This window comes from Rhineura floridana, chromosome 12 (assembly GCF_030035675.1).
Source record: "Rhineura floridana isolate rRhiFlo1 chromosome 12, rRhiFlo1.hap2, whole genome shotgun sequence".
Lineage (NCBI taxonomy): Eukaryota > Metazoa > Chordata > Lepidosauria > Squamata > Rhineuridae > Rhineura > Rhineura floridana.
Genome location: NC_084491.1, coordinates 22,690,046 through 22,717,630, shown reverse-complemented (window position 1 = coordinate 22,717,630; position 27,585 = coordinate 22,690,046). Strand labels below are relative to the sequence as shown.

Sequence of the window (27,585 nt, the reverse complement as noted above, 5' to 3'; positions counted from 1 at the left end):
ATTTCTGCAATGCTCAGACCTGGATAGCCACAGTGTTGCTTGAGCCACAACAGTTTTCTGGGGATCCCAGCCACTGCTGCTGGCCGCGAGTCTGAAATGATCCCAAGAGACATCAAAGGAGCAGCCCATGCAATGGGAAGACAATTGTTCATCTACTAAACGCTTGCATATATTATACCTCTTCCCCAATTTCCCTAAACGGTGTTTCCCATATTCCATTCTGTGGTCAAGTTCCAAAAGCACACAAACCTGCTTTGGGCCGTTTGATGTGAAGAAGCTCTTATTTGCACACGAAGAGTCTCTAGTTGACTTAAGGAGTCTTACCATAATGGTGTTTGAAAACTCCTATATTAATTGGTTGGATGTAAAGTGCAAGGATTGCATGTGTTAAAATTGAGCCAGGCCTTTAGAGACAATTTTAGTCTTGAAGAGTGTGGTTCTCTGCAATTTTCTATAGTGTTGGTGCCAGTTTTTTTCTCTCAGATCTTTCTATTTACCAAATTTTAATTATGGAGCTAAATTAAGAATCTACTTCAGTAGCGTCTGTGATAGCTAATCTAAAATTCTTCCATTGCAAGAAATTGAGGGGATTTTTTTCTGCTCTAAAACTCGGCATAATTTTGCATCAGATTTTGAATTCCGTGGTGAGTGCAAACTTTTGAGAGATACTTTTCAACGTTTTCCGCCCTGTGTCTTCAGAATACAGCACTGAAACAAGCTCTTTCACTTTACCACTCTGATATAAGCTTTAGGAAGATAAGAAGCCGCCTTATTCCGGGTCAGTCCATTGGTCCATCTAGATCATAAATGCCCATAGTGACTGGCAGCAGCGGTTCAGGATTTCAGACAGAGGTCGTTCCTAGTTCTACCTGGAGATGCTGAAAATTGAACCTGGGACCTTTTGCATGCAAACTATGTGCTCTACTTATGAGTTGTAGCCCTTCCCTCAAGCTTCACTGTTGTAGACTAAGAAGCAATCTTTCTCTTGCATTTTCTGAATGCTTCACACAATAGAAACCTCATTTTAACCTTGAAGAGAGACTGTAGCACAAAAATCACAGTATAAGTAATGCCTGTAAATTGGAAGGTGATCCATGCTATGCCGTTCAGAGGATGACAAAGAATCATCTCACCATTATGTTCCATTAGTCCAACACTCTGCTTAAGCTGCGATTCATTCTACTTCCAGCAGAGACTTGGAATGCCCTGTACTGACTTTTACTCTAATTTTGTTATAGGAGTTAGTCTGCTAATTCCACACGGGGCTCTCCCTGAAGAAGCATCTTGGGAGATCTACCTTGCCATCAATCAAGGTGAATCCAGGTAAGAGAGGAGCAAAAATGAGAAGCGTATTCTAATCAAAACTTAACACCAACCTCCAGAATAGGGATGGGGAGCCTCTCACTAGTGCCACTAGTCCTCAGCAGGGCAGATGTTACCAGGAGCAGGGGAGGGGAAAATATAAGAAAACAGCCTGTCCCCCTCCCTGCCAGCTCCGATGTTACAGTCTCTGCTTGCTGCTGTTGTCATTACTGCCAGGGTAATTGAAAGTAATTGAAAGAACTGTGCATTTTCCATTCATTTGCTAGTACACTGTTATTCAACGGAAAAAGAAGAAGAAAGTAGATATGCACAATTAGAAATTGAACTTTTGCTAATGATTTTCTTTTTAAAATCAGCTTGATCCCTCCTCTTTGCAAAAATACTATACTATAGTATGTATTTTATGGTATAGGCTATAACTAGTGTGGTGCCTCCCGATGTTGGAGCACAGGTCCCATCATCCCTGATCACTATCTGTGCTGGCTGGGCTGATCAGAGTTGAGAGTACAACAACCTCTGAAGGGCACCACATTGACTATCCCTTCTATAGGTACTATAGCTTTCAGAGCTGTGGTTAAAGTATGCACATGTATTTATTATTATTATTATTATTATTATCCAGAAATATATGGATTTTAAAACATTTCTACACAGCTCACTTGTATTTATTTATTTATCTCTTAAATTTATATGCTTCCCTTCTTCCCAGTGGAAGCCCAGAGTAGCCAGAGTATGGCTGCATTCATACAGCAATGTGTTCCATTTTCCCAGTATTTCTTTACCTGTTAATTTTCACATTTTCTATCATCTTTCACACAATGTAAAAGCCACTTCTGGAAATCTAGCAGATTATAGTGAAAGTTTAGTGCTCATTTTTGTATTAATTCCTTCCAGGAAAAAAAAACAACTGTTTGCAACCTCGTTAACTCAGAAAATGGTAGGAGTTTGGTGTTTTATTTTTCCCACAGTTTTCTTGGGATCACGCCACCTTCGCTCATGTAACAAAAATTGGGGCAGTAGTCTGGCACACAGAAGCATGTATGTGCATATAAGGTGGAGGGAGGTAACATCTCTGATGATGTCTGCTGTTGTATCACACCTGCTGGTATGAATGAAATTTACCAAGACATGGTGGTATATTCATGAAAAAGAGTCCCAGCGTACAACAAGTACTCCAGTACGAAAGGAACATGAAAGGGCTCCTGCTGGGAGGAAGGGTGGGATATAAATCAAATAATAAATAAATAAATAAACATGAGATATCAGGACAGAAGTGTTAGCATTAAAATCAGGAAAAATAACACAAAACCTACATGTCAATTCTGCATATATTTGGTGCTCACTCTGTTACCTCTAGACACTGGATATACATAGGGGTCTTTTGTTTGCTCCTCTTTCTAATGGAGGCAAGGATGGCAATGGATCAGGATGTGTTATTTCCTCCACACACCCCAGCACTGGAAATTGAAACACATTGCATGTGGGGGAAATACAGGGTTGTATTTAACTAAGCCATACTCAGAGTAGACTTACTGAAATTAATAAACCAAAGTTAGTTATGTCTATTAAGTTCAATGGGTATATTCTGAATAGGATTCACATTTGAATATATCACCTTAAGCCCCCCTTTTCCTAGTGGAAACATCAGAGATCTTATCTCCTTTCTCCTCTTCAACCCCCAATAACAAGACTGTCCTAGGAAATGCATCATTACCTACCCTGGCCATGGACGTAGTTGAGTTTTAGGAATGAAGGGAGATTGTTGTTTCTTCAATGTCACAGGGCAAGAAGGACATGGGAGTGCATGTGTCAGAGTGTTTCAAAGCAAGAGCATCCACCACTTCTCCCTCTGGTCTCACTTATTCTCCATCCATCACCATCTTTTTGCTTTCAGCTTGGGCCCCATTCACTCATTCTTCCATGTAAAGGGACTCCAAGCAATTAAATAACCTCCACCTGATAAAAAGGTTTGAAGGGGGAGTCAAGTTCCCTATCCCACAAAGGAGCCTCTATCAATATAGCTAGCTATTCCTTTAGATCTTTTTTACATGTGGGAACTCAGACTGTATACTTGTTAGGAGACATAGGAACATACAATGTTGCCATATACTGAGTCAGACTATTGGTTCATCTAGCTCAGTATTGTCTACACTGACTCTCTAGGATTTCAGACAGGGTTCTATCTCAACCCTGCCTAGAGATGCTGGGGATTGTATCTGGGACCTTCTGCAGATGCTCTACCACTGAGCTTTGGCCCTTCCCCAAATGTTGAATGTTAACATATAAATAATTGTACTAGGGTACAGCTAGGGATGTAAGAAGACATTGGTTCCCATTCCAATATATGTTGATTGCATGCAGCACTGTTACCGTCCTACTGCAGTTCAATTTCAGGCAAAAACTATGTTATTCGTCTCTCTGTCAACTGTGGGGGATTTTTACGTAATTAATCATGTTATTAATTACATTATTCCACACCATTAATTTTAACCCAAAGGAAACACAATGCAAATGAGGGGGGAAACATAATCAATTACATATTATCTGTGGACTGAAAACAACAACAGTGAATACCACTCGTATTCCCAAGATTGATTTCCATTCTAGCCATGGGACCAAGAAGCAAACATCGGCAATTTCCCCTCCCATTTCCTCTGGAATTCTCCAACATCCCTAGGTACAGCTCAAACTATTTTTGTACACAGTTACACAGATTGCACACTTGTTGAATGTAACATGTGAATAGCCTTTCTGTGTATGGTAGCTGAGTGACAGACATGTTCAAAATACTAATATCAAGAAGAATCATATATCCCATTTGCTGTTCCTCTTGCTGTTTCCAGTTCTTCAGAGTGTCTGATCCCCTGAAGGATCACTGGAAAGTGTTGCATTCCTCCTGGCATCCACCCAAAGACATTTGCTCACCAAGCATCAGCTCTTTATATCTGTGGTCTCCTTTGGGCTGTTCTAAACTGAATCTTGTGGAGCTGTCCCCCTTGTCTTGCATTTTTTTATTATTTATTGCTAACTGCCTTGTATGGTTTTAAATGTATCCATTCTTTTGCTCTTGCTTAGCATTTTTCTTTGAGTTCTGTAAATTCATGTTCTCGGTCTTTTGAGTTCTGCTTTGCATTTTTCAGCTCATTTTTTTCACCCTCAAATGGTTCTTTGGAAAACCTCTGGGTCTAGAAATTCATGTTAGCCTCTGAGTCTGTCTGTCTAGGGATGGAAAGCTCTGTTAATTTCGGGTCTCTCCGTCTCTCATTTTTCCAATCCTAAATTCAGTTATCCATATTTCTGCAGCAATTTGCTTTAAAAAAAAATCCTCATGAAAATCCTTCCACCTTTCAGTGCAAATTTCTCCAAACACACATTTTTGTAAGTATTTCTGACTAATGCACACATTTTTGCAAGTGATTTATCCAGCTATAATGCATTCTTATGTTGTTTTCACTAATATATTCATTTTTATGCACTTTCCCCCGAGACAGGCATTTCTTTATTTTAAAAAAATGGTTGATTGTAGAACTGCATCAAAAAGTTCGGATAAATTTTAATTTCAAAAGATGGCTGTGTTTTGGTTCTAATATTGTTTTGGAAGGTGTGGATTTGATAGATTTGGCTTAAATGCAAACTGAATCCATTTTCCCCACACCCCTATTGCTATCTAACCTTCACCTGGAAGAAAAACTCCATCTCATAAGAACATAAGAAGAGCCTGCTGGATCAGGCCAGTGGCCCATCTAGTCCAGCATCCTGTTCTCACAATGGCCAACCAGGTGCCTGGGGGATGCCCGCAAGCAGGACCTGAGTGCAAGAACACTCTCCCCTCCTGAGGCTTCCGGCAACTGGTTTTCAGAAACATACTGCCTCTGACTAGGGTGGCAGAGCACAACCATCATGGCTAGTAGCCATTGATAGCCCTGTCCTCCATGAATGTGTCTAATTTTCTTTTAAAGCCATCCAAGCTGGTGGCCATTACTGCGTCTTGTGGGAGTATCTCAGTATCCAATCAGTTCATGGGAGGTCACAATTTGATATATCATCAAGATATTTTGCTGCTTTCAGAAATATTGTACTCTATCCCTATTTAGGTGCTATTGTCTGATACTCTGCAGCAAAGAGTGGAGTTGCTCATGCTAGCCCCACCCACAACATCTCCATGTGCTCCAGCTCCACCTGACCTGCAGGTCCTGATCATGCGGAGGATTCTGTGTGCTTTTAGCTGACCATGTGAAGAATCTCCTGACATTCCCTCTTGACCCAGGAATGTTGGGCTAGTATGTGTGAAGACATGGGGTGGTTATGGCTAGCATATGTGGCCCTGTTGCTCTCTAGATGGCTTCTGGTGATAATCCCAGAATAGGACTTACATGTAGCTATGTAACTGGAAAACGAGATACGATTCTTCAGGTCTTTTTTGGAAGTCTCCTTGGAGCTGGCTGTGCCATTAATGATACAATGCTTCCTGAGCATTGTCGCACATTTCAGTACTGCTGGAGCATAATTCCTATTTAGAAAATGGCATAATTCCGGCCATTTGCCAGTGTTTGTTAACTGTTTGTGTCTTAAAATGGATGTTTCCCCTCTCTCCCTTGCTATGAAAGCAACCAGTGAGTCAAGCAGGGGGGGAGGGTCACAAGTTTTGGAAGCTTTTCCTATTCTCCCCCACACACACCCTATCTTCTGAAAGATTCCTAGTTGTTTTCATTTTTCTCACAGCTTCTACCTGTGAAAAATCACAAGGTTACTTTATTATTATTATTATTTTACCCTGAGATCTGTCAGTGTGTTGTGTTACAGCTGGCAAAAAAGTGTTGTTTAGCTTTGAGCAGCCCTGTGCAACATAAGATTGGAGGGCAAATGTGGCCCCGTCTGTGATTCTTCTCATCCCATCTGGTTGACCTAACCCTCATTAGCTGTGGCCTGCCAAGTGCAGAGTGGCCAAGGGATGCGAGTCAAGAGATTCACCTTGGCATGTGCTACCACTCTAACATAGCCAGGAGCAGAGTGTGAGCTGAGTTGTGTGTCGCCAGGTATTCTGACAGAGGGCTGAGATGCTTCTAAACAGCACTCTAGTGACCAAGACAGGAGATAAGGTGTAATTATTAAAAGAATGAACTGTGGACTGCACATTCCCAGTTGAAATCTGTGTTATTATTTACTACTGTTATTATGTACTTGTAATAATACTGCATCATCTAATCACACAGAAACATTCCTGACTGCCATTGCAAATTCCCTCTCCCCATTTGAAGATAATTAAAGTTTGCCGGTTCCTACAAATCTCCAGATTGTCCCATTTACAGACTCACTGTGTTCACTTAGATATTTTTTAAACTGCCTTTTGGGGTGAAAAGCCCTCTCCAAGACAATTGACAAATAACAGCATAAAAACAATGTGGTGGGAGCCATCTCACGTAAGAAGTCACTTTATACCAAATTGAGACCATTGGTTCATGTAGCCCAGTATTATATACACTGACTGGCAGCAGCAGACAGGAGTGCCTTCCAGACCTACCTGGAAATGTCAGGGATTAGACCTGGGATTAGACCTGCATATAAAGCTGAGGTGCTACCGTTGAGCTACAACTCTTACCCTAATGCTTGGATTCTGGTTTGCTCTCTGACACAGCTTTTGGGCTTCTGCCAGCATAACATTATGTCCCATCTGTTCTTTCCTTCCTCAGCATCACATAGGTGGGAACTATGTAGCTCAGTGGGAGAACAGCTGCTTTGTGTGCAGAAGGTCCCAGGTTTAATTCCCACCATCTCCAAGTAGGGCTGAGAATGTCCCCTTCCTGAAACCCTGGAGAACTGCTACAGAACAATGTAGACAGTGGTGACACAGGTGGACCAATGGTCTGACTTGGTATAAGGCAGCTTCCCATGTCCCTTCCTATGAACTGATAAGAGCTGGCCTTGGTCATGCTCTGGTTCGAAGAGGAAGGCACAAAAACCGTGCATTTTCAGACCTTTCTACAGACTGTCTGTGTACCAAATTTCCATTTTCTGACTGTTGCTGTGCCTTTCCGGCTTGTGGTTGAACCTTGCAAAAGCAGCCGCATGCCAATATCAGTAAGCAGGGCTGGTTCTAAAGGGTGGCCAGGTTGGGCACTGGCCCAAGGGCCCCGGAGCTACAGGAGCCCCTGAGGGGCCCCTGAGGGGCCCCTGAGGGGCCCTCCGCTCCCCTTCCATGATCCATGCCCCCCCACGCCTCCCACTTACCTGTCAGCCGGCTTTTTAGCATTGCCCTTAATGAAGATGGCGGCCGCAGCTTCCCTAAGGTACTGAAGCCACTGCCGCCATCTTAGTTGATGGCAGAGATGTGCGCGCGTAGCATGCACGTGTGCCATCAACAAAGATGGCGGCGGAGGCTTCATTCCCCTTAAGGAAACCACGGCTGCCATCTTCATTAAGGGCAATGGTAAAGACTAGACAGGTAGGGGGGCCATGGGGGGCACGCGGGGGGGACATGTGCGTGCGTATGCACATGCACGCACACCCACCCACCCACCAGGTGGCCAGGGCAAGCTGATCCCCAAGGGCCCCCCCATGCCTGGAGCCAGCCCTGTCAGTAAGGGCAAATGAATTGGAGCAAGAGTAATGCTTCCCGGATTGGTCACATGCATTGGTAACCAATAAGACAGATTTTCCACAAACTTCCCAGACGTTGTGGTCTAATATATGAAAATGAGAGCTAGTGTGGCATAGTGGTTAAGGTGTTGGACTACGACCCGGGAGACCAAAGTTCGAATCCCCACACATCCATGAAGCTCACTGGGTGACCTTGGGCCAGTCACTGCCTCTCAGCCTCAGAGGAAGGCAATGGTAATCCACCTCTGAATACCGCTTACCATGAAAACCCTATTCATAAGGTCGCCATAAGTCGGGATTGACTTGAAGGCAGGCCATTTCCATTTTTCTCCAATATATGAAAATGCGTTAGATTCTTATATGCAAAGAATGAAACGTGTACATCAAATACACAACAAGTAAAATACGCAAGATTAACATTGTTTTATAAGCAGCAACAGGAGTAATCGTAGATAAAACTGGCCATAGAAGGCAAAAGTCTGCCAGAAGAGAAATGTGGTGTTGTTATTACCAGCTGGTGAAAAGCAACCAGAGAGGAGGTGATCCACACTTGGTGGGGCAAAGTATTCCACAATATTGGCGCAGCCACTGAAAAGGCCTGTTGCTGTACAGGCAGGTCCATTAGGGCAAACAGGCTGCCGACCCACCAACCTTGATCTGCCTTCTTACTTACATCTAGTCCAGGGGGTGGCCCTGGCTGTGAGCTTCCTCTTTCCCTTATAGAAGTCAGCATGGAGGAGGATGGGGATAAAACCAGAATTAGTTCACTATGCCTGTCATTGGCTCTGGCATTACCTATTATTTGACTCCAGCTCTATCTGCTGTAGGCCTCTTTGCTTTCTGCCCCACCAGTCCCAATTGACAGCAGTTGCCACTGAAGTATTGTGATCCTCAACCACGCTTACACCCTGTGTGGGGCCCGGAGAAGTTAGTTTTGTTTCTTTGACCTTGGGTAAGTTGATTTTTAAACTTTAATGCAGAATAATTCATCACATTTTTACAGTGGATAGAATCCTGTTGCACAGTTTGAGCTAAGCTTGTTTGAGCCTCCCCACCCCGATACACACACACAGCACCTACACCGTCAAGCCTCTGCAGTTGGTTCTGCTGATGACATTCTGACGTCCTTTTATGTTTGAGCCTTAGTTCAAAGACAATGGCCTATAGCGCTCCAAAGAGTGTTGATCTTTCGCTCCCCATGTAGCTCAGCAGCTGCTACAAATTTCCTCCTTGCAGCTCAGTGTAAGGACTGGATTTATTATGCCCATTCTCTGCACTACCACTGTTTGCAAGTTGCAGTGGGACGCTGGAACAACATTACTCTGATGTAATTAAATAAGCACCAGCTATGTGCTTCATGTCTGCAAGCTTCCTTCGGCAGGCACATTTACAATATACCTTTTAAAAAGCTGAACAGAAGGAACAATTTACAACGAGTAACTCTCTAGAGTATTTATCTGCTCTCCTTTGGTTGCAAAAGGCAGCTCTCTCGGGGAGGGGGGGCAGTGCTATTATTAATTCCTCTTTTGGCCATGGCATATTGTGCTCCCCGGCTGGCGTCTCATCAGAGCCTCGGTTCTGCTACGTGGTTTGAAGGGATCAGAAGAAGGTTCTATGCCCATGAGAAAGGAGAAAGCAACATTGTCTTAAAACTGACCCTCAGCTTCCACATCTCTGACCTCTGCAGGTATTGGGAAGTGTGAGACTTCTTCAGCAGTCTTCATCCTGTTTTTTTTTTTTTAATGGAAAGCTAAAGCAAAGACTTATTCTGCATGGAATAAATATTTAGATCTAATACTCAGAAAGCTGACTAATAATAATTGGCATTCTCTCTCTCTCTCTCTCTCTCTCTCTCTCTCTCTCTCTCTCTCTCTCTCTCTCTCGTGTGCATGTGTGTGTGTGTGTGTGTGTGTGTGTGTGTGTGTGTGTACATGAGAGAGAGAGAGAGAGAGAGAGAGAGAGAGAGAGTTGTCAGCAATTTTTGATGCCTGGAGATATTTTCCAAAACTTAATCTAAAACCCCTTTCGGTTTTTTCTCCCTTCTGATAACTCAGCTCCTTTGTGAGGGCTTTCATGTTGCATCCCCATCTGCTGCTGTTGCTTTTTTAAAAATCATTTTCAATGGAAGATTAAGATATGTGAAGGGAAAGAGGCAAAAACCCCACCACCACAAAGACACAAGGATGAACCCAGCTGTTTCATCTGCAAGAGCTTGGTAGAGGCGAATTAAAATTAGTTAATTAAATAGGAGCACATATTTTGCCTGCTGTTTTACGTCTCTTGACTAAAAGTCGGGGGAGAGCAAACCAAACCAAAAGAATTGCCATAGAGAGATTTCCTTTCTGGAGCACCAGGGTTTTAGGGTGGAGAGTCAAATAAAAGGAAACTTTAATTAGAAGGCCACATATTATTTCATTTTCAAAGACATGAGACAGCTGTGACATATTTCTGATTCACTTGCCCTTAGTACAAGGGTACACCTTTCTTTGCTGCTGCAGCATAGGGAAACAAAAATTAATTATATTTAATTTTTTACATCCCAAGAGTTTAGATAACTTGGCCTCGATTTAAGATGACTGCCAGAGAACGTTGCCTTTTTGCACCTAGAGATGGGCGAATCTGTCAATTTTAGTATTTCTCAGTTTCTCATTTTTTAAATCTTAAATTCAGTTCTCCACTTTCCCACATGAGTTTGCAATTTTTTAAAAAATAAAAAGCCTCACGATAATTCATCAGCAAATTTCTTCTAATATACATGTGTTGCATGCAATTTTGCCTAATATATACATTTTTGCAAAGCAATTCCCTCTAATATAATGCATCTTTATATGTTATTTTCACTAATACATGCTTTTTTATGCACACTTTGTCCTGTGATTTTTTGTAGACATGACTTGGCTGGAGAACTGCTTTTCAAAAGTGCAAATTTCAGAAGTGCAAATTTTGAAGGATGGCTGTGTTTTTGTCCATGTATTGTTCTGGAAAGTGTGAACTAGGTAGGCTTAAATGTGTCTGACTCTATTATTTCCCCCATCCCTAGCTGCACCAATGTCAGCTTGTTGGAACCCTGTGCTCAGCCACCAGTGACTGGAACAAGTGCTTAGGAAATTACAAAACAAACACATCAAGAGCAAGAGCATCACTGCCACAGAGACTATAACAAGATAATTCCTATGCTGGTCACAGTGCCCACAGTTAGTTCTCCAGGAATCACATTGAAGAGGCAGTGGTGTCAGAAAGACTGATGAGTCAACCCGTTCCATCCCTCCTGATGGTTACAGGATGAGAGTGAAAGTATCCCAGTTTTCCATTGATACATCTGTCTTGGATCCATAACTCAGCTGAGAGGGACAATGGCCTAGAAGTACAGAAGTCTAAGTTCAGATCCAGGGTTATCCACTTAGGCATAGCGGTCTACAATTCTAGTATGCCTATCAGGGGTCACCAGTGTGGCATGCAAGGGTGCACATGCCTCTTTAGAGGCCTTCCCCAGCATTCACAGGGTTACCTCCCCCTACCGAAATTAGCCTTGAAAGAATCATTCTGTTGTAGTTAATGTGTTTGTGATTCTCTCAACAGTTCCTCCAATTTACAAATGTGCCCATGGGCCACAAAATGTTGGCAACCCTTGTTCTATAAAATATTTATTTATTTATTGAACTTGTATACCACTTCATATTTCAAAAAAATCTCAAAGTGGTTTACAGTTCAACAAACATCAATGTAAATTCTACGTTCCATACAGCTGCTAATAATAAGAACAACAATAGCCCACATTTTTAAGTAAAATAATTGAGCAATAAACCTCTAAACCATGTACATAAAATGAAAACAAAGTGAATCATATACAAAACAAAAAAAGAATACAATTATAAAATATATCTAAAAATTATATGTATATTACAATAAAAGCACGTATGCAATATCTTAAGCCGTTCTAATTGGAGTTAACTATTGAAAGGAAACCATTACTAAAAATGGACCCATGCGGTCGCACACCTGTTGTCCATATGAGTAGCATAATTTATTTATCTATTTATTTATTACATTTATATACCGCCCCATAGCTGAAGCTGTCTGAGCGGTTTACAGCAATTAAAAACATTAAAAACAAATATACAAATTTTAAAATACAAAAAACACATGCTAAAATGGTTAAGATGATACATTCCTCATTGCAAGAAGGATTCATCCCAGCCACCCTAAAAGAGGCAACACTGTGCATCCTCTTAAGAGGCCCACCTGGATTCTGAGATTTTAAGCAATTACCCCCCAATTGGCAATATCCACCTGTGGGGCAAGGTACTCATTGTGACCATGCGACTTAAGACATACTTGAATGAAGCAGATTGTCTCAGCCCTTTTCCATCTAGCTTCAGGCCTGGTCTCTATACTGATATGGCTTTGGTCACTCTAGTTGATGACGACTTCCTTCTGGAGAGGAACAGGAGAGCAACCTTGTTGGTTCTCCTTGATCCCTCAGCAGCTTTTGATAAAATCAACCATGGTATCCTCTTGGGTCAGCTCTGTGAGTCAGGGATTGAGGCTACATTGATACAGTGGATCCACTCCAGAGAGTAACACTGGATGACTTCTCTGCCGCCTTGTGTCAATTGTGTTGCAGGGTCCAATAAAGTTCCATGCTGTCTTTAATGCTGTTTAGCATCTACATGAAGCTGATGATGAGCCCATCATCAGATGGCCTGGGAAGTAATGTATCTCCAATGGCATTTGAACCAGATGTACCTGTGTCATTGTTGAACCAGTGCCTGGATGCAGAAAAGGGCTAGATGATGGCCAAGAAAATGAAGCTGAATCCTAACAAGACAGGCACAGTTTGGCCCAGTGGTAACTACCCCCCCATTGCACACAAATCTAGGGATGACCTTCCCAAAGCTTCCTTCTTTATTTTTTTAATTACCCATATGCTTGCTCCCACCAAAAGAAAAAAAAATCAGGTATTGTTTCTGGGTTGATCTATAATGAGTATCACCATAGCATGGCCAATATGCTCCATCCTGAGCCCTTATATTACAGTTGGATTGTGTTGTTTTTTTAAAGAACTATATCTGAAAAAGTAGTATTTTTTTCTAGCTACATATATTGTTGCTACTGTTTCTGCTTTGTTGGTGCCACAGCCCTACTTGAGAAGAACCTTGCCCCAAAGGCAGAATTGCAGATCTGATTTTCAAGTTTACCGCAGTCCAGGAAAACAGAGATTTCCAAGAAATGGCAGCTTTTAGATTTCATCACATGGGATTGCATTCAGGAGGATTGCTTACCACATAAAAATGATAGCTGTGAGTTGCTTTATGAGGATTTTATGGTATCAAAAAGGGCTCAGGAATCAAATTCAAGGGGTGCTTTCAGAAGCTTGAACTGCCATTTAGCTCAGTGCAGAATAGGAGGACAGTTTTCAGGTCAACCAAGATTTCAGGCCAGCCAGCATTCAGCCAACCAAGCAGAAGTAGCTTACTAGATGAGGTGGAGCTAGTTCCACTAGCTTCCTGACAGGTGGGTCACTGTTGCATACTGGGAGAAGGAGGGGTGGAGAGGAGATCAGTGTGGTGGAGCCAATCACAGAGTGACAATTCCCAGAGTCCCTTGAGAAGAAGGACTAATCAAACCACTCTGTAAATTGTAGCTCTATGAGGGGAATAGGGTCTCATGACATGACTCAGCAACCTTAACAAACTACAGTGCCCAGGACTCTCTGGGGGAAGCCATGAGTGTTAAAGTAGTATAATGGTGCTTTAAATATATAGTGCAGATGAGCCTGAGAGTGCCTGCCAGTACTGTCTCTCCCAATGAAAAATGCTGAGTTCTTAGGATAGCACTTCATCTATGCCAGTCTCAATTCTTCCTGACCAAATCTAAACAGGTGTGTTCACCGATGGGAACACCCTGCTTTGAATTGTTGCCACTCCTCTATTTCAAACTGCAGTTCCCAGAGGGCATAGCAAGAATGCACATGTGTGCAGTAACAGTTTATGCACCAACATTACAAGTTGGGAGAGGAGTCTTAGAAACAGATACGTTACTTCTGAACACTTTCTGAGAAGCCCATAAACACTGAGCCAATACCAAATCAGACTGAAGGGAGCTTGCACATCACTATGTCATTGTGTTAAGGAGTTTGTTTCAGTGTTATTAATTCAGCTATCATTGCACTTACAATCAAGATGAGGACTGTCTCTGTTTCTATACCGATTCTTGCTAATCCTATGGACTAGGTGGATGAGTATGGGGGATAAAATTTTTAGCATAAAGTCAGTGATGGTGCCAGCAGTTCAATATGTTTGCATGTATTAGGAATGGGTGAGAATTTCAATTCGTATTTCAAGCAGGATTTATCCAATTTGCAATTTCCGAAATAATATGAGAATTTATTAGAATTTGGGGATGTAGTTTGGCAACTAAACAACATTTACAAAAATGCAGATATTAGGGGAAAGTGCATAAAAATGAATACATGAGTGAAAATAACATCCAAAAGGCATGAAATGATGAGAAATGGCTTGCAAAATGTGTACCTTTGTCAAAACTGCCTACAAAAATGTGTTTATTTGGAGAAATTGGCACTAAAATGGTGGAGAGTTTTTATGAGGATTTTTTTTAAAATTCACAGACTGCTGTAGACATGTAGAGAACTGAATTTAACATTGGAAAAATGAGAAACTGAGAGCACCGAAACAGACAGATCTTTCCATCCCTAGCATGTATATATGTATTTATAAGTACCTCCTCTTTGAAGTGCTCCCAGTTTTGCTGCTTCTTTTGGTACTGACATTGTTGGGAAAGTCAAGGTACCCACACAGGTACATGAAAGAACCCACACAGGAGAGAAACCATACAAATGTTTAGAGTGTGGAAAGAGTTTTAGTGCGAAATCTAAACTTACTTTGCATCAACGAACCCACACAGGAGAGAAACCATATGAATGCATGGAATGTGGAAAGAGCTTCAGTGATAGTAGAAACCTTTCCTCCCATCAAAGAACCCACACAGGAGAAAAACCATATACATGCACAGAGTGTGGGAAAAGTTTCAGTTGGAGCCACCACCTTACTTCACATCAAAGAACCCACACAGGAGAGAAACCATATAAATGTTTAGAGTGTGGAAAGAGTTTCAGTCGTAGTGAAAGTCTTACTTCACATCAAAGAACCCACACAGGAGAGAAGCCATATAAGTGTCTGGAGTGTGGAAAGAGTTTCAGTCGTAGTGAAAGTCTTACTTCACATCAAAGAACCCACACAGGAGAGAAACCATATATATGCCTACAGTGTGGGAAAAGTTTCAGTTGGAGGCACCACCTTACTTCACATCAGAGAACCCACACAGGGGAGAAGCCTTATAAGTGTCTGGAGTGTGGAAAGAGTTTCAGTCGTAGTGAAAGTCTTACTTTACATCAAAGAACCCACACAGGAGAGAAACCATATAAGTGTCTGGAGTAACATCTTACTGCACACCAAAGAACCCACACAGGGAAGGAAACAAAAATGTATGAAGTGTGGAAAGAACTTCTGTCATAGCAAAAACATTACTTTGTATCAGTTGAAGTGGCTGCATCATGGCCCTACCTTCAGACTGTGTCCCTGGACATTATCCCTTCCCCTAGAAGCTGTTGACATGGACTCTAACATAAACAGTAAGCAAGGTTCATTATTGACTGGCCTGTTTTGCCTCTTTAATACGAAAAAGGGTATTCCTGTCTCATATTAGCTTATACTATTTGGGCAGATGCAAGTCAGTAAACCTTGTGGCTAATGTTACTAGATTGCAACCTGCCCTGGGACCTGATGGTAAAGGAGAGGTATTATTATAGGCCCACTAGTCTTTTAGCCTGAGTAGACGCAGGGACAGAGTTGACTTCTGTGCTTGTTGCAGGGTTTGATCATGTTCTCTGTTTCTCTGTTGAGTGGATCATCATTGCAGATAAGCTGTTGTTTCAAATTAAGGTGTTTGTCAACAAGGAGAAGCCTATCCCTGAAGCCCTGAGCAAAGGAGGTGGAATATTAAGATGACAGTTACAAAAGGAACACTACTTAACATCTTAATATTCAATCGATTTAATGCATTTTACATTTAATATTTTAGTACTGAGTTTTGTAGTTGTTTATATGTTTAATTATGTTTAGGTATTTTTGGTATAATTTTTAAGTTTAATATATGTTTTTAAATTGTATATTGGATGTTATATGTTGTGAACCGCCCAGAGAGCTTTGGCTATGGGGCGGTATAGAAATATAATAAATAAATAAATAAATAAATAAATAAATAAATAAAATACCCTAAAATACTGTTCTTCGACCTTGGATTTCCAGATGTTGTTGGACTACAACACCCATCAACCCCAGCAAGCTTAGCCAATGGCCAAGGATGATGGGAGTTTTAGTCCAACAACATCTGGGGACCCAAGACTGAAGAACAGGCCCCTAAAGATTAAGTACATGTGATGTCATTCTTTCTTGCAGGGAAATTTCACTCCTCCACCGCCACCACCAATATGGTGAAACAAAATTATGATCCAAGGAAAAGTGGGTTTCAGTGGATTGACTTTGCATGGTTGTAGTTCTGCTTTGTCATAGTGCAACACATTCACAATGACAAGCAATCATGTAGAGATTGCCTAAAAGATAATGTTGCCTGAGAGAGAAATATCATGGATGCTTTCTAAATTGCACAGACCCCTCAATCTCATTGCAAGTGCCAATGACACATATTCATGAGGACTAGTAATTATGGACAAATTAGAGATGTCACATCTAATGGTAACATTCTCCTAGGGAGAAATTCATGTGTGTTCCCTAAATTATATGCAACTTTCATCCTATAGCAAGTGCCACTGGCAAAAAAGTACAGATTCCATAATGCATTCTTGTCTTTTGTTGGAAGATCTTAAAGATCCATTGATGGTGCATTTACATGAACGTATGATCAAGTGGATAAAAGAAAAAAGAAAGAATGTATACAGTGTGCGGTAAAATGCTCCTTGCAATATTCCAAGAGGATGCAGCAAGTCACTGCTAGGAGACCATGTTTAGGAGAGGAGGAGAGATAGCTTTGCCTGCTGTGAGTATTTCTAGTGAAGCAACGGAACAATTGCCAGTGCTGATTGTGGTATCAGGCTCATGGACAATAGGATCAGCACTGTGAGAAAGCATTTGGAGAACTAATGGCTTGTATGTAGCCTTGATGCTTTGGCGTTCAGCCGTCATTTCTTGTAGGGGATGCTGAATGCTCTGGATAAAAACTGTTGGTAGTGTGGCACAGCATGAACAATACAAACAGATAATAATGAATGAGACTATTGCTCAGATGCTCGTAGGGATGTCTTGCTAGTGATTCATCAAGACCAGTGCCTGTGATCGATGTTGGCAAGTTATAGCATTTGTTAAGGGGAGGAGGAGAACTAAAATGTCAGATAGATTCTCCCAAACTTGTAATCGCATGGAGAAGATATCCCTACTTTTTGTGAAGCCACTCTCGTAGAGCATTAAAGATCAACAGCTCTCAAAGGAGGGGGGTGCATCCTGCTCTAAATATGTTTGCTACTGCATGTGTTTGAGAGAGTAGGGAAAGCCAGCTCAGATTCTCCGGACATTTGAGGCACTTAATCTGGGGTAGGGATGGGCAAATCTGTCAATTTTGGTTTCTTGTTTTTGTAGTCTTCATTTCAGTCCTCTACATTTCCACATCAGTTTGCAATTAAAACAACAGCAGCAGCAGCAGCAGCAACCTCTGATAAAAATTCATCAGTATTTTGGTGCAAGTTCTAATGTGCACAGTTCGTATGCAACTGTGCCTAATATACACATTTTTACAAGCAATTTCCCCTAATAGCATGCATTTCAATGTTCTTCTCAGTAATATCTGCATGGTTATACACACTTTATCCTTGTGTATGCATTTTTTTTACATATTGCTTAGCTGGAGAATTGCATTGCAAAATTTGGAGATGTGCAAATTTTAGAGGATGACAGTTCACGTATTGTCGTGGGAAGTGCGAATTTGATAGGTTTGCTTTTAAACACAAGCTGAACTGAATATTTTTCCCTTTCCCATCTGTGTGTGCTTTGAAGGGAGGCAGAAATGCCCAGCAGACGGAACATCCATACACACCTTCAATTGTTCTGGAGGGTTTTCGTACCCACCTACCCACACCTTAAGCTGCAATAGTTTGGCTGGCTAAACTTTTCAGCAACCCATTTATTTATTTATTTATTTATTGTATTTATATACCGTCCCATAGCCGAAGCTCTCTGGGCGGTTTACGGTACCTAAAAACACATATACAAATTTAAAACACATCTTTTAAAAACAATTTAAAACACAATTTAAACATTTAAAACAATTTAAAAACACATGCTAAAATGCCTGGGAGAAAGGGAAAGTCTTGACCTAGCGCCGAAAAGATCACAGTGATGGCGCCAGGTGCACCTCATCAGGGAGATCATTCCATAATTTGGAGACCACCACTGAGAAGGCCCTCTCCCTTGTTGCCACCCTCCGAGCTTCCCTCAGAGTCGGCACCCGGAGAAGGGCCTTATATAAAAGAGGCCTGCCAGGTGTTCACAGCACATGGGTTTACATGGGTTCACATGGAGGAGAAAGTGGAGGCAAGTGCCCTCCATAACTTGACTAAGCTCTCTGTGCATTTTAGAATCCAGGCAAATCAGGGTTCTAAAATCCACGGGCAATGTGCATAACTAAAGCAGGCTCTTCTCCACAGTCATCCTTTAACTCAAGAGGGAAGGGGATACTGGTGGAAGAGTCAGGGCATGCACACTCATCACTGCTTATTTTGTTTGTTTGTCGTCAACAATGTCTATACCACCAACATGAAAAAAGCAAAACAGAAAACCAACAATGAAATTGCATTAATAAAAAGGACAAAATACACCACAAATCTGTAGATCAGCTTCCATCAACATAGCTGAATCATCCTTCCGGGGAATAATAGGTGGTGATGATCATATGGAGCATGGAACAACTGAAGAAGGCTAAGGTCATAATCAGCTCCTTAGGCTGCTCCATTAGGGCAAATGGGCCACTGCCCCACCAGCTTCAGCCTGCCCTCAGCCAGCCCCCACTTACCTGCCTTCCTGCTTAAAACCAGAGGGACTGCCTTTTAGCATCCTACTCCTTAGTCTTAATGTTGCCCTTGGTTAGCACTCAGGATGGGGACAAAACTAGAATGAGCTGACTCTGCCTTATCATTGGCTGTGGTTGCACCTATCACTGGCTCTGGCTCCACCAACTCTTGGTTTTCTGCCTTGTGCCCTACCAGTCCCAAAGGATACCAGCCACCATTGCATTTACTTAACAAAAAATGCAGAGTGAAGCACCGATCTTTAACAGCAAGGTCAGACCCAGAGCCATTTTAAGCTTAGACCTTGATGTGCTCCTGAGGGCCCCAACTACCATTGGCTGCACATTGTTGATGTCATTCAAATGGAGTGCCTCACACGCTCCAATGCATGCATGCATTGTCTTCATACAATATGCAAAAGAGAGAGGGGGGGGTATATTTTAATCTTGCACTGGACATAAAGGCATTCAAGGTCCCTTTAAATAGATAAATAAATATTACGCAGGAGAAAGACAGGGCTGTGGTATGTGTCTGTGCTAACAACTCTGAGTAATGGAAGCCTCGTTTCGGTGAAAAAAAGAGGACTGATGCACCAATCTGATTGGGCATTGCAAGGCAGTTTTCACGCATTCCAATTAAACCTTTGTTTGTGGGCGTTACTTCTCATGTTGCCAGTTCTTCTGGAAGAAACAGCAAGTCCTGTTAAGATGATTTATCATAAATATCCGTTCCTGTTAATTATACACTAGTGAAGGTGCCAAACAAAAAAGGCTGTGAGTGCTGAGCCAGAGGAGATTTACGTCTTTACAAGCTTACTGCTCACTTTGCTGCCATTGCACAAAATTCCATAGTAAGTGAAAATTGAGCGATGGGAACAGCGATACATTTCCATGCCACTTTAAGTACATGTCGTGCTTTCTAATAGTTATCATTTTAATGCCTATAACAGCCCTGTGGCAGAAGGCATTCCCATGGATAGGATTAAGGTCTGCAGAGTTGTGATGCAATTCCACCTCTGAAACAAAGCAGTGGCGCAGAGTAATCCTAACTATAGGAATCCTGAATAATTTAGGCTGGCGTAACGTAATCCTATTCCAAACTCCATTCAGTAGCCTCTTGAAGGGACTACTGCTCACTGACCTGGCAGGTGAGTTTTGAGGATCAGGCCTTAGACCCCATGACCAGGTTGAACAGGGTTGGAATAGGTATACTTGCCCTGGAACACCCCTTTGGGGGGACATGTCAATTATATCAATAATTTAAGATATGCAGATGATAGCATACTACTAACAGAAACCAGTTAACGATTTGAAACGAATGTTGTTGACAGTTAAAGAGGAAAGCACCAAAGCAGGACTACAGCTGAACGTCAAAAAGACTACAGTAATGACAACAGAAGATTTATGTAACTTTAAAGTTGACAAATGAGGACATTGAACTTGTCAAGGATTATCAGTACCTCAGCACAGTCATTAACTAAAATGGAGACAATAGTCAAGAAATCAAAAGAAGGCTAGCACTGGGGAGGGCAGCTATGAGAGAACTAGAAAAGGTCCTCAAATGCAAAGATGCATCACTGAACACTATTAGTCAGGATCATTCAGACCATGGTATTCCCGATCTCTATGTATGGATGTGAAAGTTGGACAGTGAAAAAAGTGAATAAGAGAAAAATCAACTCATTTGAAATGTGGTGTTGGAGGAGAGCTTTGCGCATACCATGGACTGCAAAAAAGACAAATAATTGGGTGTTAGAACAAATTAAACCAGAACTGTCACTAGAAACTAAAAGGATGAAACTGAGGTTATCATACTTTGACCACATCATAAGAAGACATGACACTAGAAAAGACAATAATGCTGGGAAAAACAGAAGGGAGTAGAAAAAGAGGAAGGCTAAACAAGAGATGGATTGATTCCATAAAAGAAGCCACAGACTTGAACTTACAAGATCTGAACTGGGTGGTTTATAACAGATGCTCTTGGAGGTCGCTGATTCATAGGGTTGCCATAAGTTGTAATTGACTTATTATTTATTTATTTATTACATTTATACCCCACCTTTCTTTTCATGATAGAAACCCAAGGCAGCTTACATATGGTTCTCAGGCAGTCTCCCACCCAGGCACTGACCAGAGCTGACCCTGCTTAGCTTCAGGAGGGTGCTGGCCTCATGTGCCTTCAGTCCATAGCCTGGGACTTGAAGGCATATAATAATAATAACAATGTCAGTATACATTCTGCTGGCTTAAATTCCAGCTCCTGAGCACTGGCTGAGCTGGGATGACAGACATATGCTGGGATGGGGAACTTACACCAGCATGATCTGCCAAATCCAAACTCTCATCCTGGTGAATCTTAGGTTTGGATTGCAGTGTCTGGGCAAGATATATAAATTCACATAAGGGATGGGGGAGAAATATGTTTCAGTTTGCTTTTAAAACCAAATTTATCCAATTACCACTTTCCAAAATAATATGAAAACTGAAACACAACTATCCTTCAAAATTTGCACTTATCCAAATTTTCTGATGCAGTTCTTCAACTAAGCAATGTTTATAAAAATACATCTATTTAGGGAAAATGTGTATAAAAATGAATATATTGGTGAAAATAACCTACAAAAATGGTATTAGAAATTGCTTGCAAAAATGTGTACTGTACATTGATCACAGCTGCAGGCAAAAGTGTGTTTATTAGGAGACATTTGCATTAAAATGCTGAAGAATTTTCATGACTTTTTTTTTTTAAGTAAATTGCTGCAGGCATCTGGAGAACTGAATTTAAGAAACTGAAAGAACTAAAACTGACAGATCCTTCCAACTCTAGTTCCTATTTAAAAGATGGGTGAAGGGTTGGCATAATCAGGCATCTGTCAATTATGTAAAATTGCTTGCAAAAATATGTATATTCACCAAAACCGCATACAAAAATGAGTACATTAGGATAAATCCACACTTAAATACTGACAAATTTCCTTGAGGATTTTAAAAAATATCAAAAATTGCTGCAGAAATGTGGAGAACTGAACTGAAGACTGGAAAAAGGAAGAACTGATACAAACTGTAACTGACAGATTTGCCCATCCCTACCTGAAGATAACAAAAGTACAACAGAAACCTTGAACTTGGCCCATGAGAATTTCACTGAAATCTTCTCTCTCTATTCATCATTCTGAATGCAGTTTTTTTCCTCATGAATTGATGAGGAATGGTAAAACAAACAAAAATGAAGGAGAAAAATTTGGCAGAGCATTATTAATAAATCCCAGACACCCGCTAATTATTGGATTAAGGAGTCAGTGTGAGAACATTATCTCATCACCAACGGAATGCCAATACTATGAACTGCCTTGTTTCACCTTTCATTTCCATCTCCCCTTTGCTATCCCAGTAGTAATCTTTGTTTAATTCATTTATATGTTTGCATTACTTCCTTTACTGCCTTTACCTCTGCCTTTGGCTTCCCTGCCCTCCCCACGCCCCAAGTCCAAAGACTTTGGCTTCTATATCTCATGTAAAATCCTACATCACTTTTGACCACATATTTGTCTCAAAGCCCGTTTACATTTTCAAATGTCTTCATCACAAATTCCTTGCTGCACTGCAGCTTTGAAATTGTTGTTGTTGTTGTTGTTGAGAGCCAGTGTGGTGTAGTGGTTAGAGTGTTGGACTACAACCTGGGAGACCAGGGTTCGAATCCCCACACAGCCATGAAGCTCACTGGGTGACCTTGAGCCAGTCACTGCCTCTCAGCCTCAGAGGAAGGCAATGATAAACCACCTCTGAATAACACTTTCCATGAAAACCCTTAGAGGGTTGACATAAGTCGGAATCAACTTGAAGGCAGTCCACATTATTATTATTCCACAAAATCCCTAAGCAGTTTACATAAAATACAATAAGATATTTTTAAAAAGAAAAAAAAACTATATACAACATCATCACCAAAAATATGAAGGAATATTTCATTATAAACAGCATCCATAACTGCTGTAATGGGGTGTGCCCCATTTGGTTTAGTATTTAGGGGAAGGACTTTCAAAATCATGGGTGGTGGTTTTGTTTTGTTTTGAGGAATTAGTTAAAGTGTTTAGGGGGGATAGTTCAAGTATTTCAGAGAGAAGACTTAGATTTACTTTGGGTACATGTACTGGGGCGAGCAACAGTACTTTCCTATTCTCCCCTTTCTTTATCCTGGGCAAGGGAAGGTTATGTAGCCTAGCCAGACAGGAAGGTCAAAAGCTTTTCTGACAGTCAGCTGGTGGTCACTATTTCCTGGATCCTAGCAGACACTCTAAGGCCTCCTCCAAACATCCTTTATATTGTGCATTTGTGATGATTTGTGCTCATGATGCTATCAGGGCAGTCATATGCTTGAAATACTGTATGCATCTACAAACATTTAGGACAGCCATACTGCTTCATGTCCATTCAGTGCATACCCTGTAACTTCCTCTTGAAATCCTATAACTTTTTGTGCCACAAATGTTCTGTTTGTTAGTTTTTGTCCTGCTTTAGTTGCTCTGTAGCACTTTTGGACAGGAATAACACTTCATGTTGGTGAAGTATCACAGAAAATGTAATAAAACAGAATAAACCCACCAGTAATACATTATTATTGTGGCGACATTCACATCATACATTTATTCCACCATTATTCCACTTCAAGCAGTCCTGGGTATAATTTGCAGAGTCCCGTGGCAAGAGGGGTTGATTGTTAAAGCACTTTAGGAATTGTAGTTCTGTGAAGGATATATGGATCTCTTAACAACTCTCAGACCCCCTAACAAACTACAGTTCCCAGGATTCTTTAGGGGAAGCCATGACTGTTTAAAGTGGGATAATAGTGGAATAATTATATGGTGTGAATGTGGCCTGTGTCAAGAACATATTGCAGAATACATCCACAATAAAACACCAGTCTGGAGGGGCCCTAAATCTCTTGTTCCAATTGATAACTGGACAAGAAACTGCCCTGGGCTCCTGCTGGGAGGAAGGGCGGGATATAAATCAAATAATAAATAAAGAAATAAATAAGAAACTGACCCTATCTAGACTATAAACATGCACACGCACACAAAGTCCTGGGTTCCTCTTGTTAAAAATTGAACATAATTCCAAAAACGGAAGGCAATTGGCAAGCCAAGTTCAGGTGTCATAGTCACCAACTTCTCATTCTTCCAGATGTTCTCCTCTGACTTTAATTATATTCCACATGGTTGACCTCGATGCTTTTGTGTCTGTTCCACCAAGATAAAATTTCCATGTATCAATATAGCATTTGACTTGTTCCAGGGGCATTTGGTCAGCCTTGCATTCAAAGAGATATATAACTCAATGAAATGTAGGGCAGCAGGCAAGGTGATTGCTCCAGCCGGAATCTATAATATAGACCTTGTTAAAATGGTGTGTGTTTGCGGGGGAGAGCGGAGCCAATTTTCACAGTGCTGTAATTAAACACTGCAGCAGAAAGAGAGGGAGAAGAAATAATTGTTATGAATTGTTATTTCAAGCAAAGGTGTGCTTTAGTTTGTTTGTTTTTTTGATGCACAGGAAGATTGTGTCTCAAAAGGTTTGCTGTCCACTGGGGATAGGTGATAAATTTGATTCGCTTTTCAACTCAAATCTGTCAAATTTGCACCTTCCGAAGTGATATGAGAACAAAAACACAGACATCCTTGTAATTTGCACTTATTCAAATTTTGCAATGCAGTTAGCCAACCAAACTATGTTTACAAAAATGCACATGTTAGGGGAAGTGTGCATAAAAATGAATATATGAGGGAACATAACATACAAAACTGCATTATATGACAAAATTGCTTGCATAAATGTGCATTAGTCATAACTGCCTACAAAATGTGCTTATCAGGAAAAAAATCAAACAAAAATTGTGAGGATGTTTTTTTTAGAAAAATTGCAAATTGCTCCAGAACTGTGGAGAGCTAAATTTCAGATTGGAAAAGTGAGAAATTGGGAGAATGGAAATCGACAGCTCTTTCCATCCCTAGTGTCCACAACTGGAACCACCTTGTGGCCCTTTACAGAAATGTCTTTACTGCAGCTTTGATTTGTCTGCCCCATAGCAAGGAAGGATCCTCTTGAAAATTATGACCCTATTGAGATGTTATTCATAGTTACTTGGGGGGTGCCTGCCTCACTGGGCATAGTGGGACCTACTTCTGAGTAAATATGAATAGGATTGAGCAGTAAGAATTGGGCACATTGAGATAAAATATGGATTTCTGTGCAGATTTTTAAAGGAAACATTCACAACTAAATGAGGAAAGATGAAACAATGTTATGAATGAATATAAGTGAACTTGACATTGATAGGAAATGGATTGATCCCCCAATCCCTATTTAAATCCCACTTCCATAAACTGCTCTTTGCCCCATAGGTTATGCTTGCTTTTTTCCATGGAGCAAATACTGGCTGCTTTCACACATGGGGCTGATTGCATTAGTTTAATGGACTAAAAAGGTAGCACTTCTTTCCTGATTTCTAAAATCCCTTTCAAACTGCAGTACCTCTTGCGTTAAGGAAGAGCAGCTTTTTCAGCCGATATACCGGCATTTTGCACAACTGTCTTTCACACAGCTTGTGTTCGTCCCTCACCCATGCACACTGTTCCCCACTGTGTAGGAGGTGTAAGATCTCATCCCATCACCATGCAAGCCCTCTCCCTTTAGGATCTGACTTTTTAAATTGTTTTAATTGTATCAAGACTGGGTGTGTGGGGGAAATGCTGCTGCTATCTGCGCCAGTGCTGAAATACTGGTACAACATTCATCAGGCAAAAAAATACAAAAAAAACCCTGTGCAACTAAAGGGCAGGAATGCACTGCATGCTGAGATGCCTGTCACGTGAGCGGAGATCTTCCGGGTTCCCAGCCTTGCTAAAAGATTATTTCTGGTATCATTTATCACGGACATTTGCGCTAAACTTCCACCACATTCCACTAGAATTATGGAGCTAGCTTGTGCGTCATGTGAAAGATCAAATATAATGCACAAATTACCAGGTAAGAACTTGTCAGAATAACGGAATGAAGTGCAACGTGAAAGCAGCCACTGTGTGTGAGAAGAGGAGAGGGGGATATATTCTCATTGTTGTAAGCTGGTAGTGGTAGTTGTGATAGTGGTTATGATGATGATGAGATTTGAATCAAGCAAATGGTGCAAAAGGGTTAATGCCCAGCACCCCCAATACCACAGTCTGATTCAAGTTTTAACTTTTTAAAAATGTATATGTACTGAATCTTCCATCCTACCTTTAGTTTAGCTTAGTTTTAGTTTAGTGTAGAAAACAATCTAAATTGTGTTGATTTTTTTGCTTTACTATGAGCTTTAGGATCTGCAATCAAACTGATGTTACATCTCCTGTTATTGCTTAATTCAATACAGTATATATTACACAGAGAGAGAGAGAGGTTAAATCAATATATGGCCAGCTATTATTGGTTGAGGAAATCTGAGCCTTATGGGGCTCTGTAAAAGCTTTTTCTTTTCTTTTTTGGTTATTTATTTAAATGTCTCATATGGCTGTTCAGAGTATTCCTATAAAATGTGGAACTGTTCTGTTTATTTTTTTTAATTAGGAAAAAAGTTGTTCGTTTGTTAAACCCTCCACTGATAGGGTTAAAAAAGGGTACTATCCAACGATAGTCATAGTCAGAGTAGACCCATTGAATTTAATAGACATGGCCAACTTAGGGTCATTAATTTCAGTAGGTCTACTCTGAGTAGAAGTTACTGGGATACAACCCAGAGTCTTCAGAACTCTGTAATTTCATTTTGAAGAAATGATGAAACCATGGTGAATTCTATTATTTATTAATTTATTTATTACATTTATCCCCACCTTTCTTTCACGATAGAAACCCAAGGCGGCTTACATATGGTTCCCAGGCGGTCTTCCATCCAGGCACTGACCAGACCTGACCCTGCTTAGCTTCAGCCGGGTGCTGGCCTTATGTCCCTTCAGACCATAGCCTGGGACCAAATTATTCATTTAAATAAAATACCCCCTTACTACAGTCACCCACTCATAATCTTGAAAAGTGGTATAATTCATGCTATTAGAATTGAGGGTGGGGTGAAAAGACTTGTTTTATTTTGAAAGGGTTTGGCTCAGTGATAGAACATCTGCTTTTCATGCAGAAGGTCCCGAGTTCAGTCCCGGGCATCTCCAGTAGGACTGAGAGAAGCGCCTGCCTGAAACCGTGGAGAGACACTGCCTGTCAGTGTAGACAGTGCTGAGTTAGGTAAGCCAGTGGATCTGTCTCAGTATAAGGCATCTTCTTCGGCTCCTCTCCTGCCTGCCTCCATTTTCTCAGAAAACAAAACAAGCTTCTGATTTTGATGGAGTCGAAAGGATTAGATCTGGTTTGTGGTTTGTTTACTCTGCACTCCAGGGAATGTTAAATACCTTCAACTATACAATGTTGTTGTTTTTCCTTCCCTGCCTCACTTAATAAACAATGACTGAATTGCATTTGCAGTCCTCGCGCCATGCTGGTTATTAGAGAGAACACTCTTGCTGTTTGCTGTGTGTGAGAGTTCAT

The 27,585-nt window shown here is 41.1% G+C and overlaps 1 protein-coding gene across 4 annotated transcripts in view; it reads left to right on the top strand.

Moving 5' to 3' along the window:
• The window catches only part of UNC5D (unc-5 netrin receptor D), a 550,803-nt gene that overhangs the window by 463,227 nt on the left and 59,991 nt on the right, over nucleotides 1-27,585 (top strand). For all 4 annotated transcript variants that reach the window (XM_061592401.1, XM_061592399.1, XM_061592400.1 and 1 more), the window contains one exon: nucleotides 1,239-1,323. In XM_061592401.1, coding sequence (XP_061448385.1) covers nucleotides 1,239-1,323 — 85 coding nt within the window. The remainder of the gene's footprint in view (nucleotides 1-1,238; nucleotides 1,324-27,585) is intronic.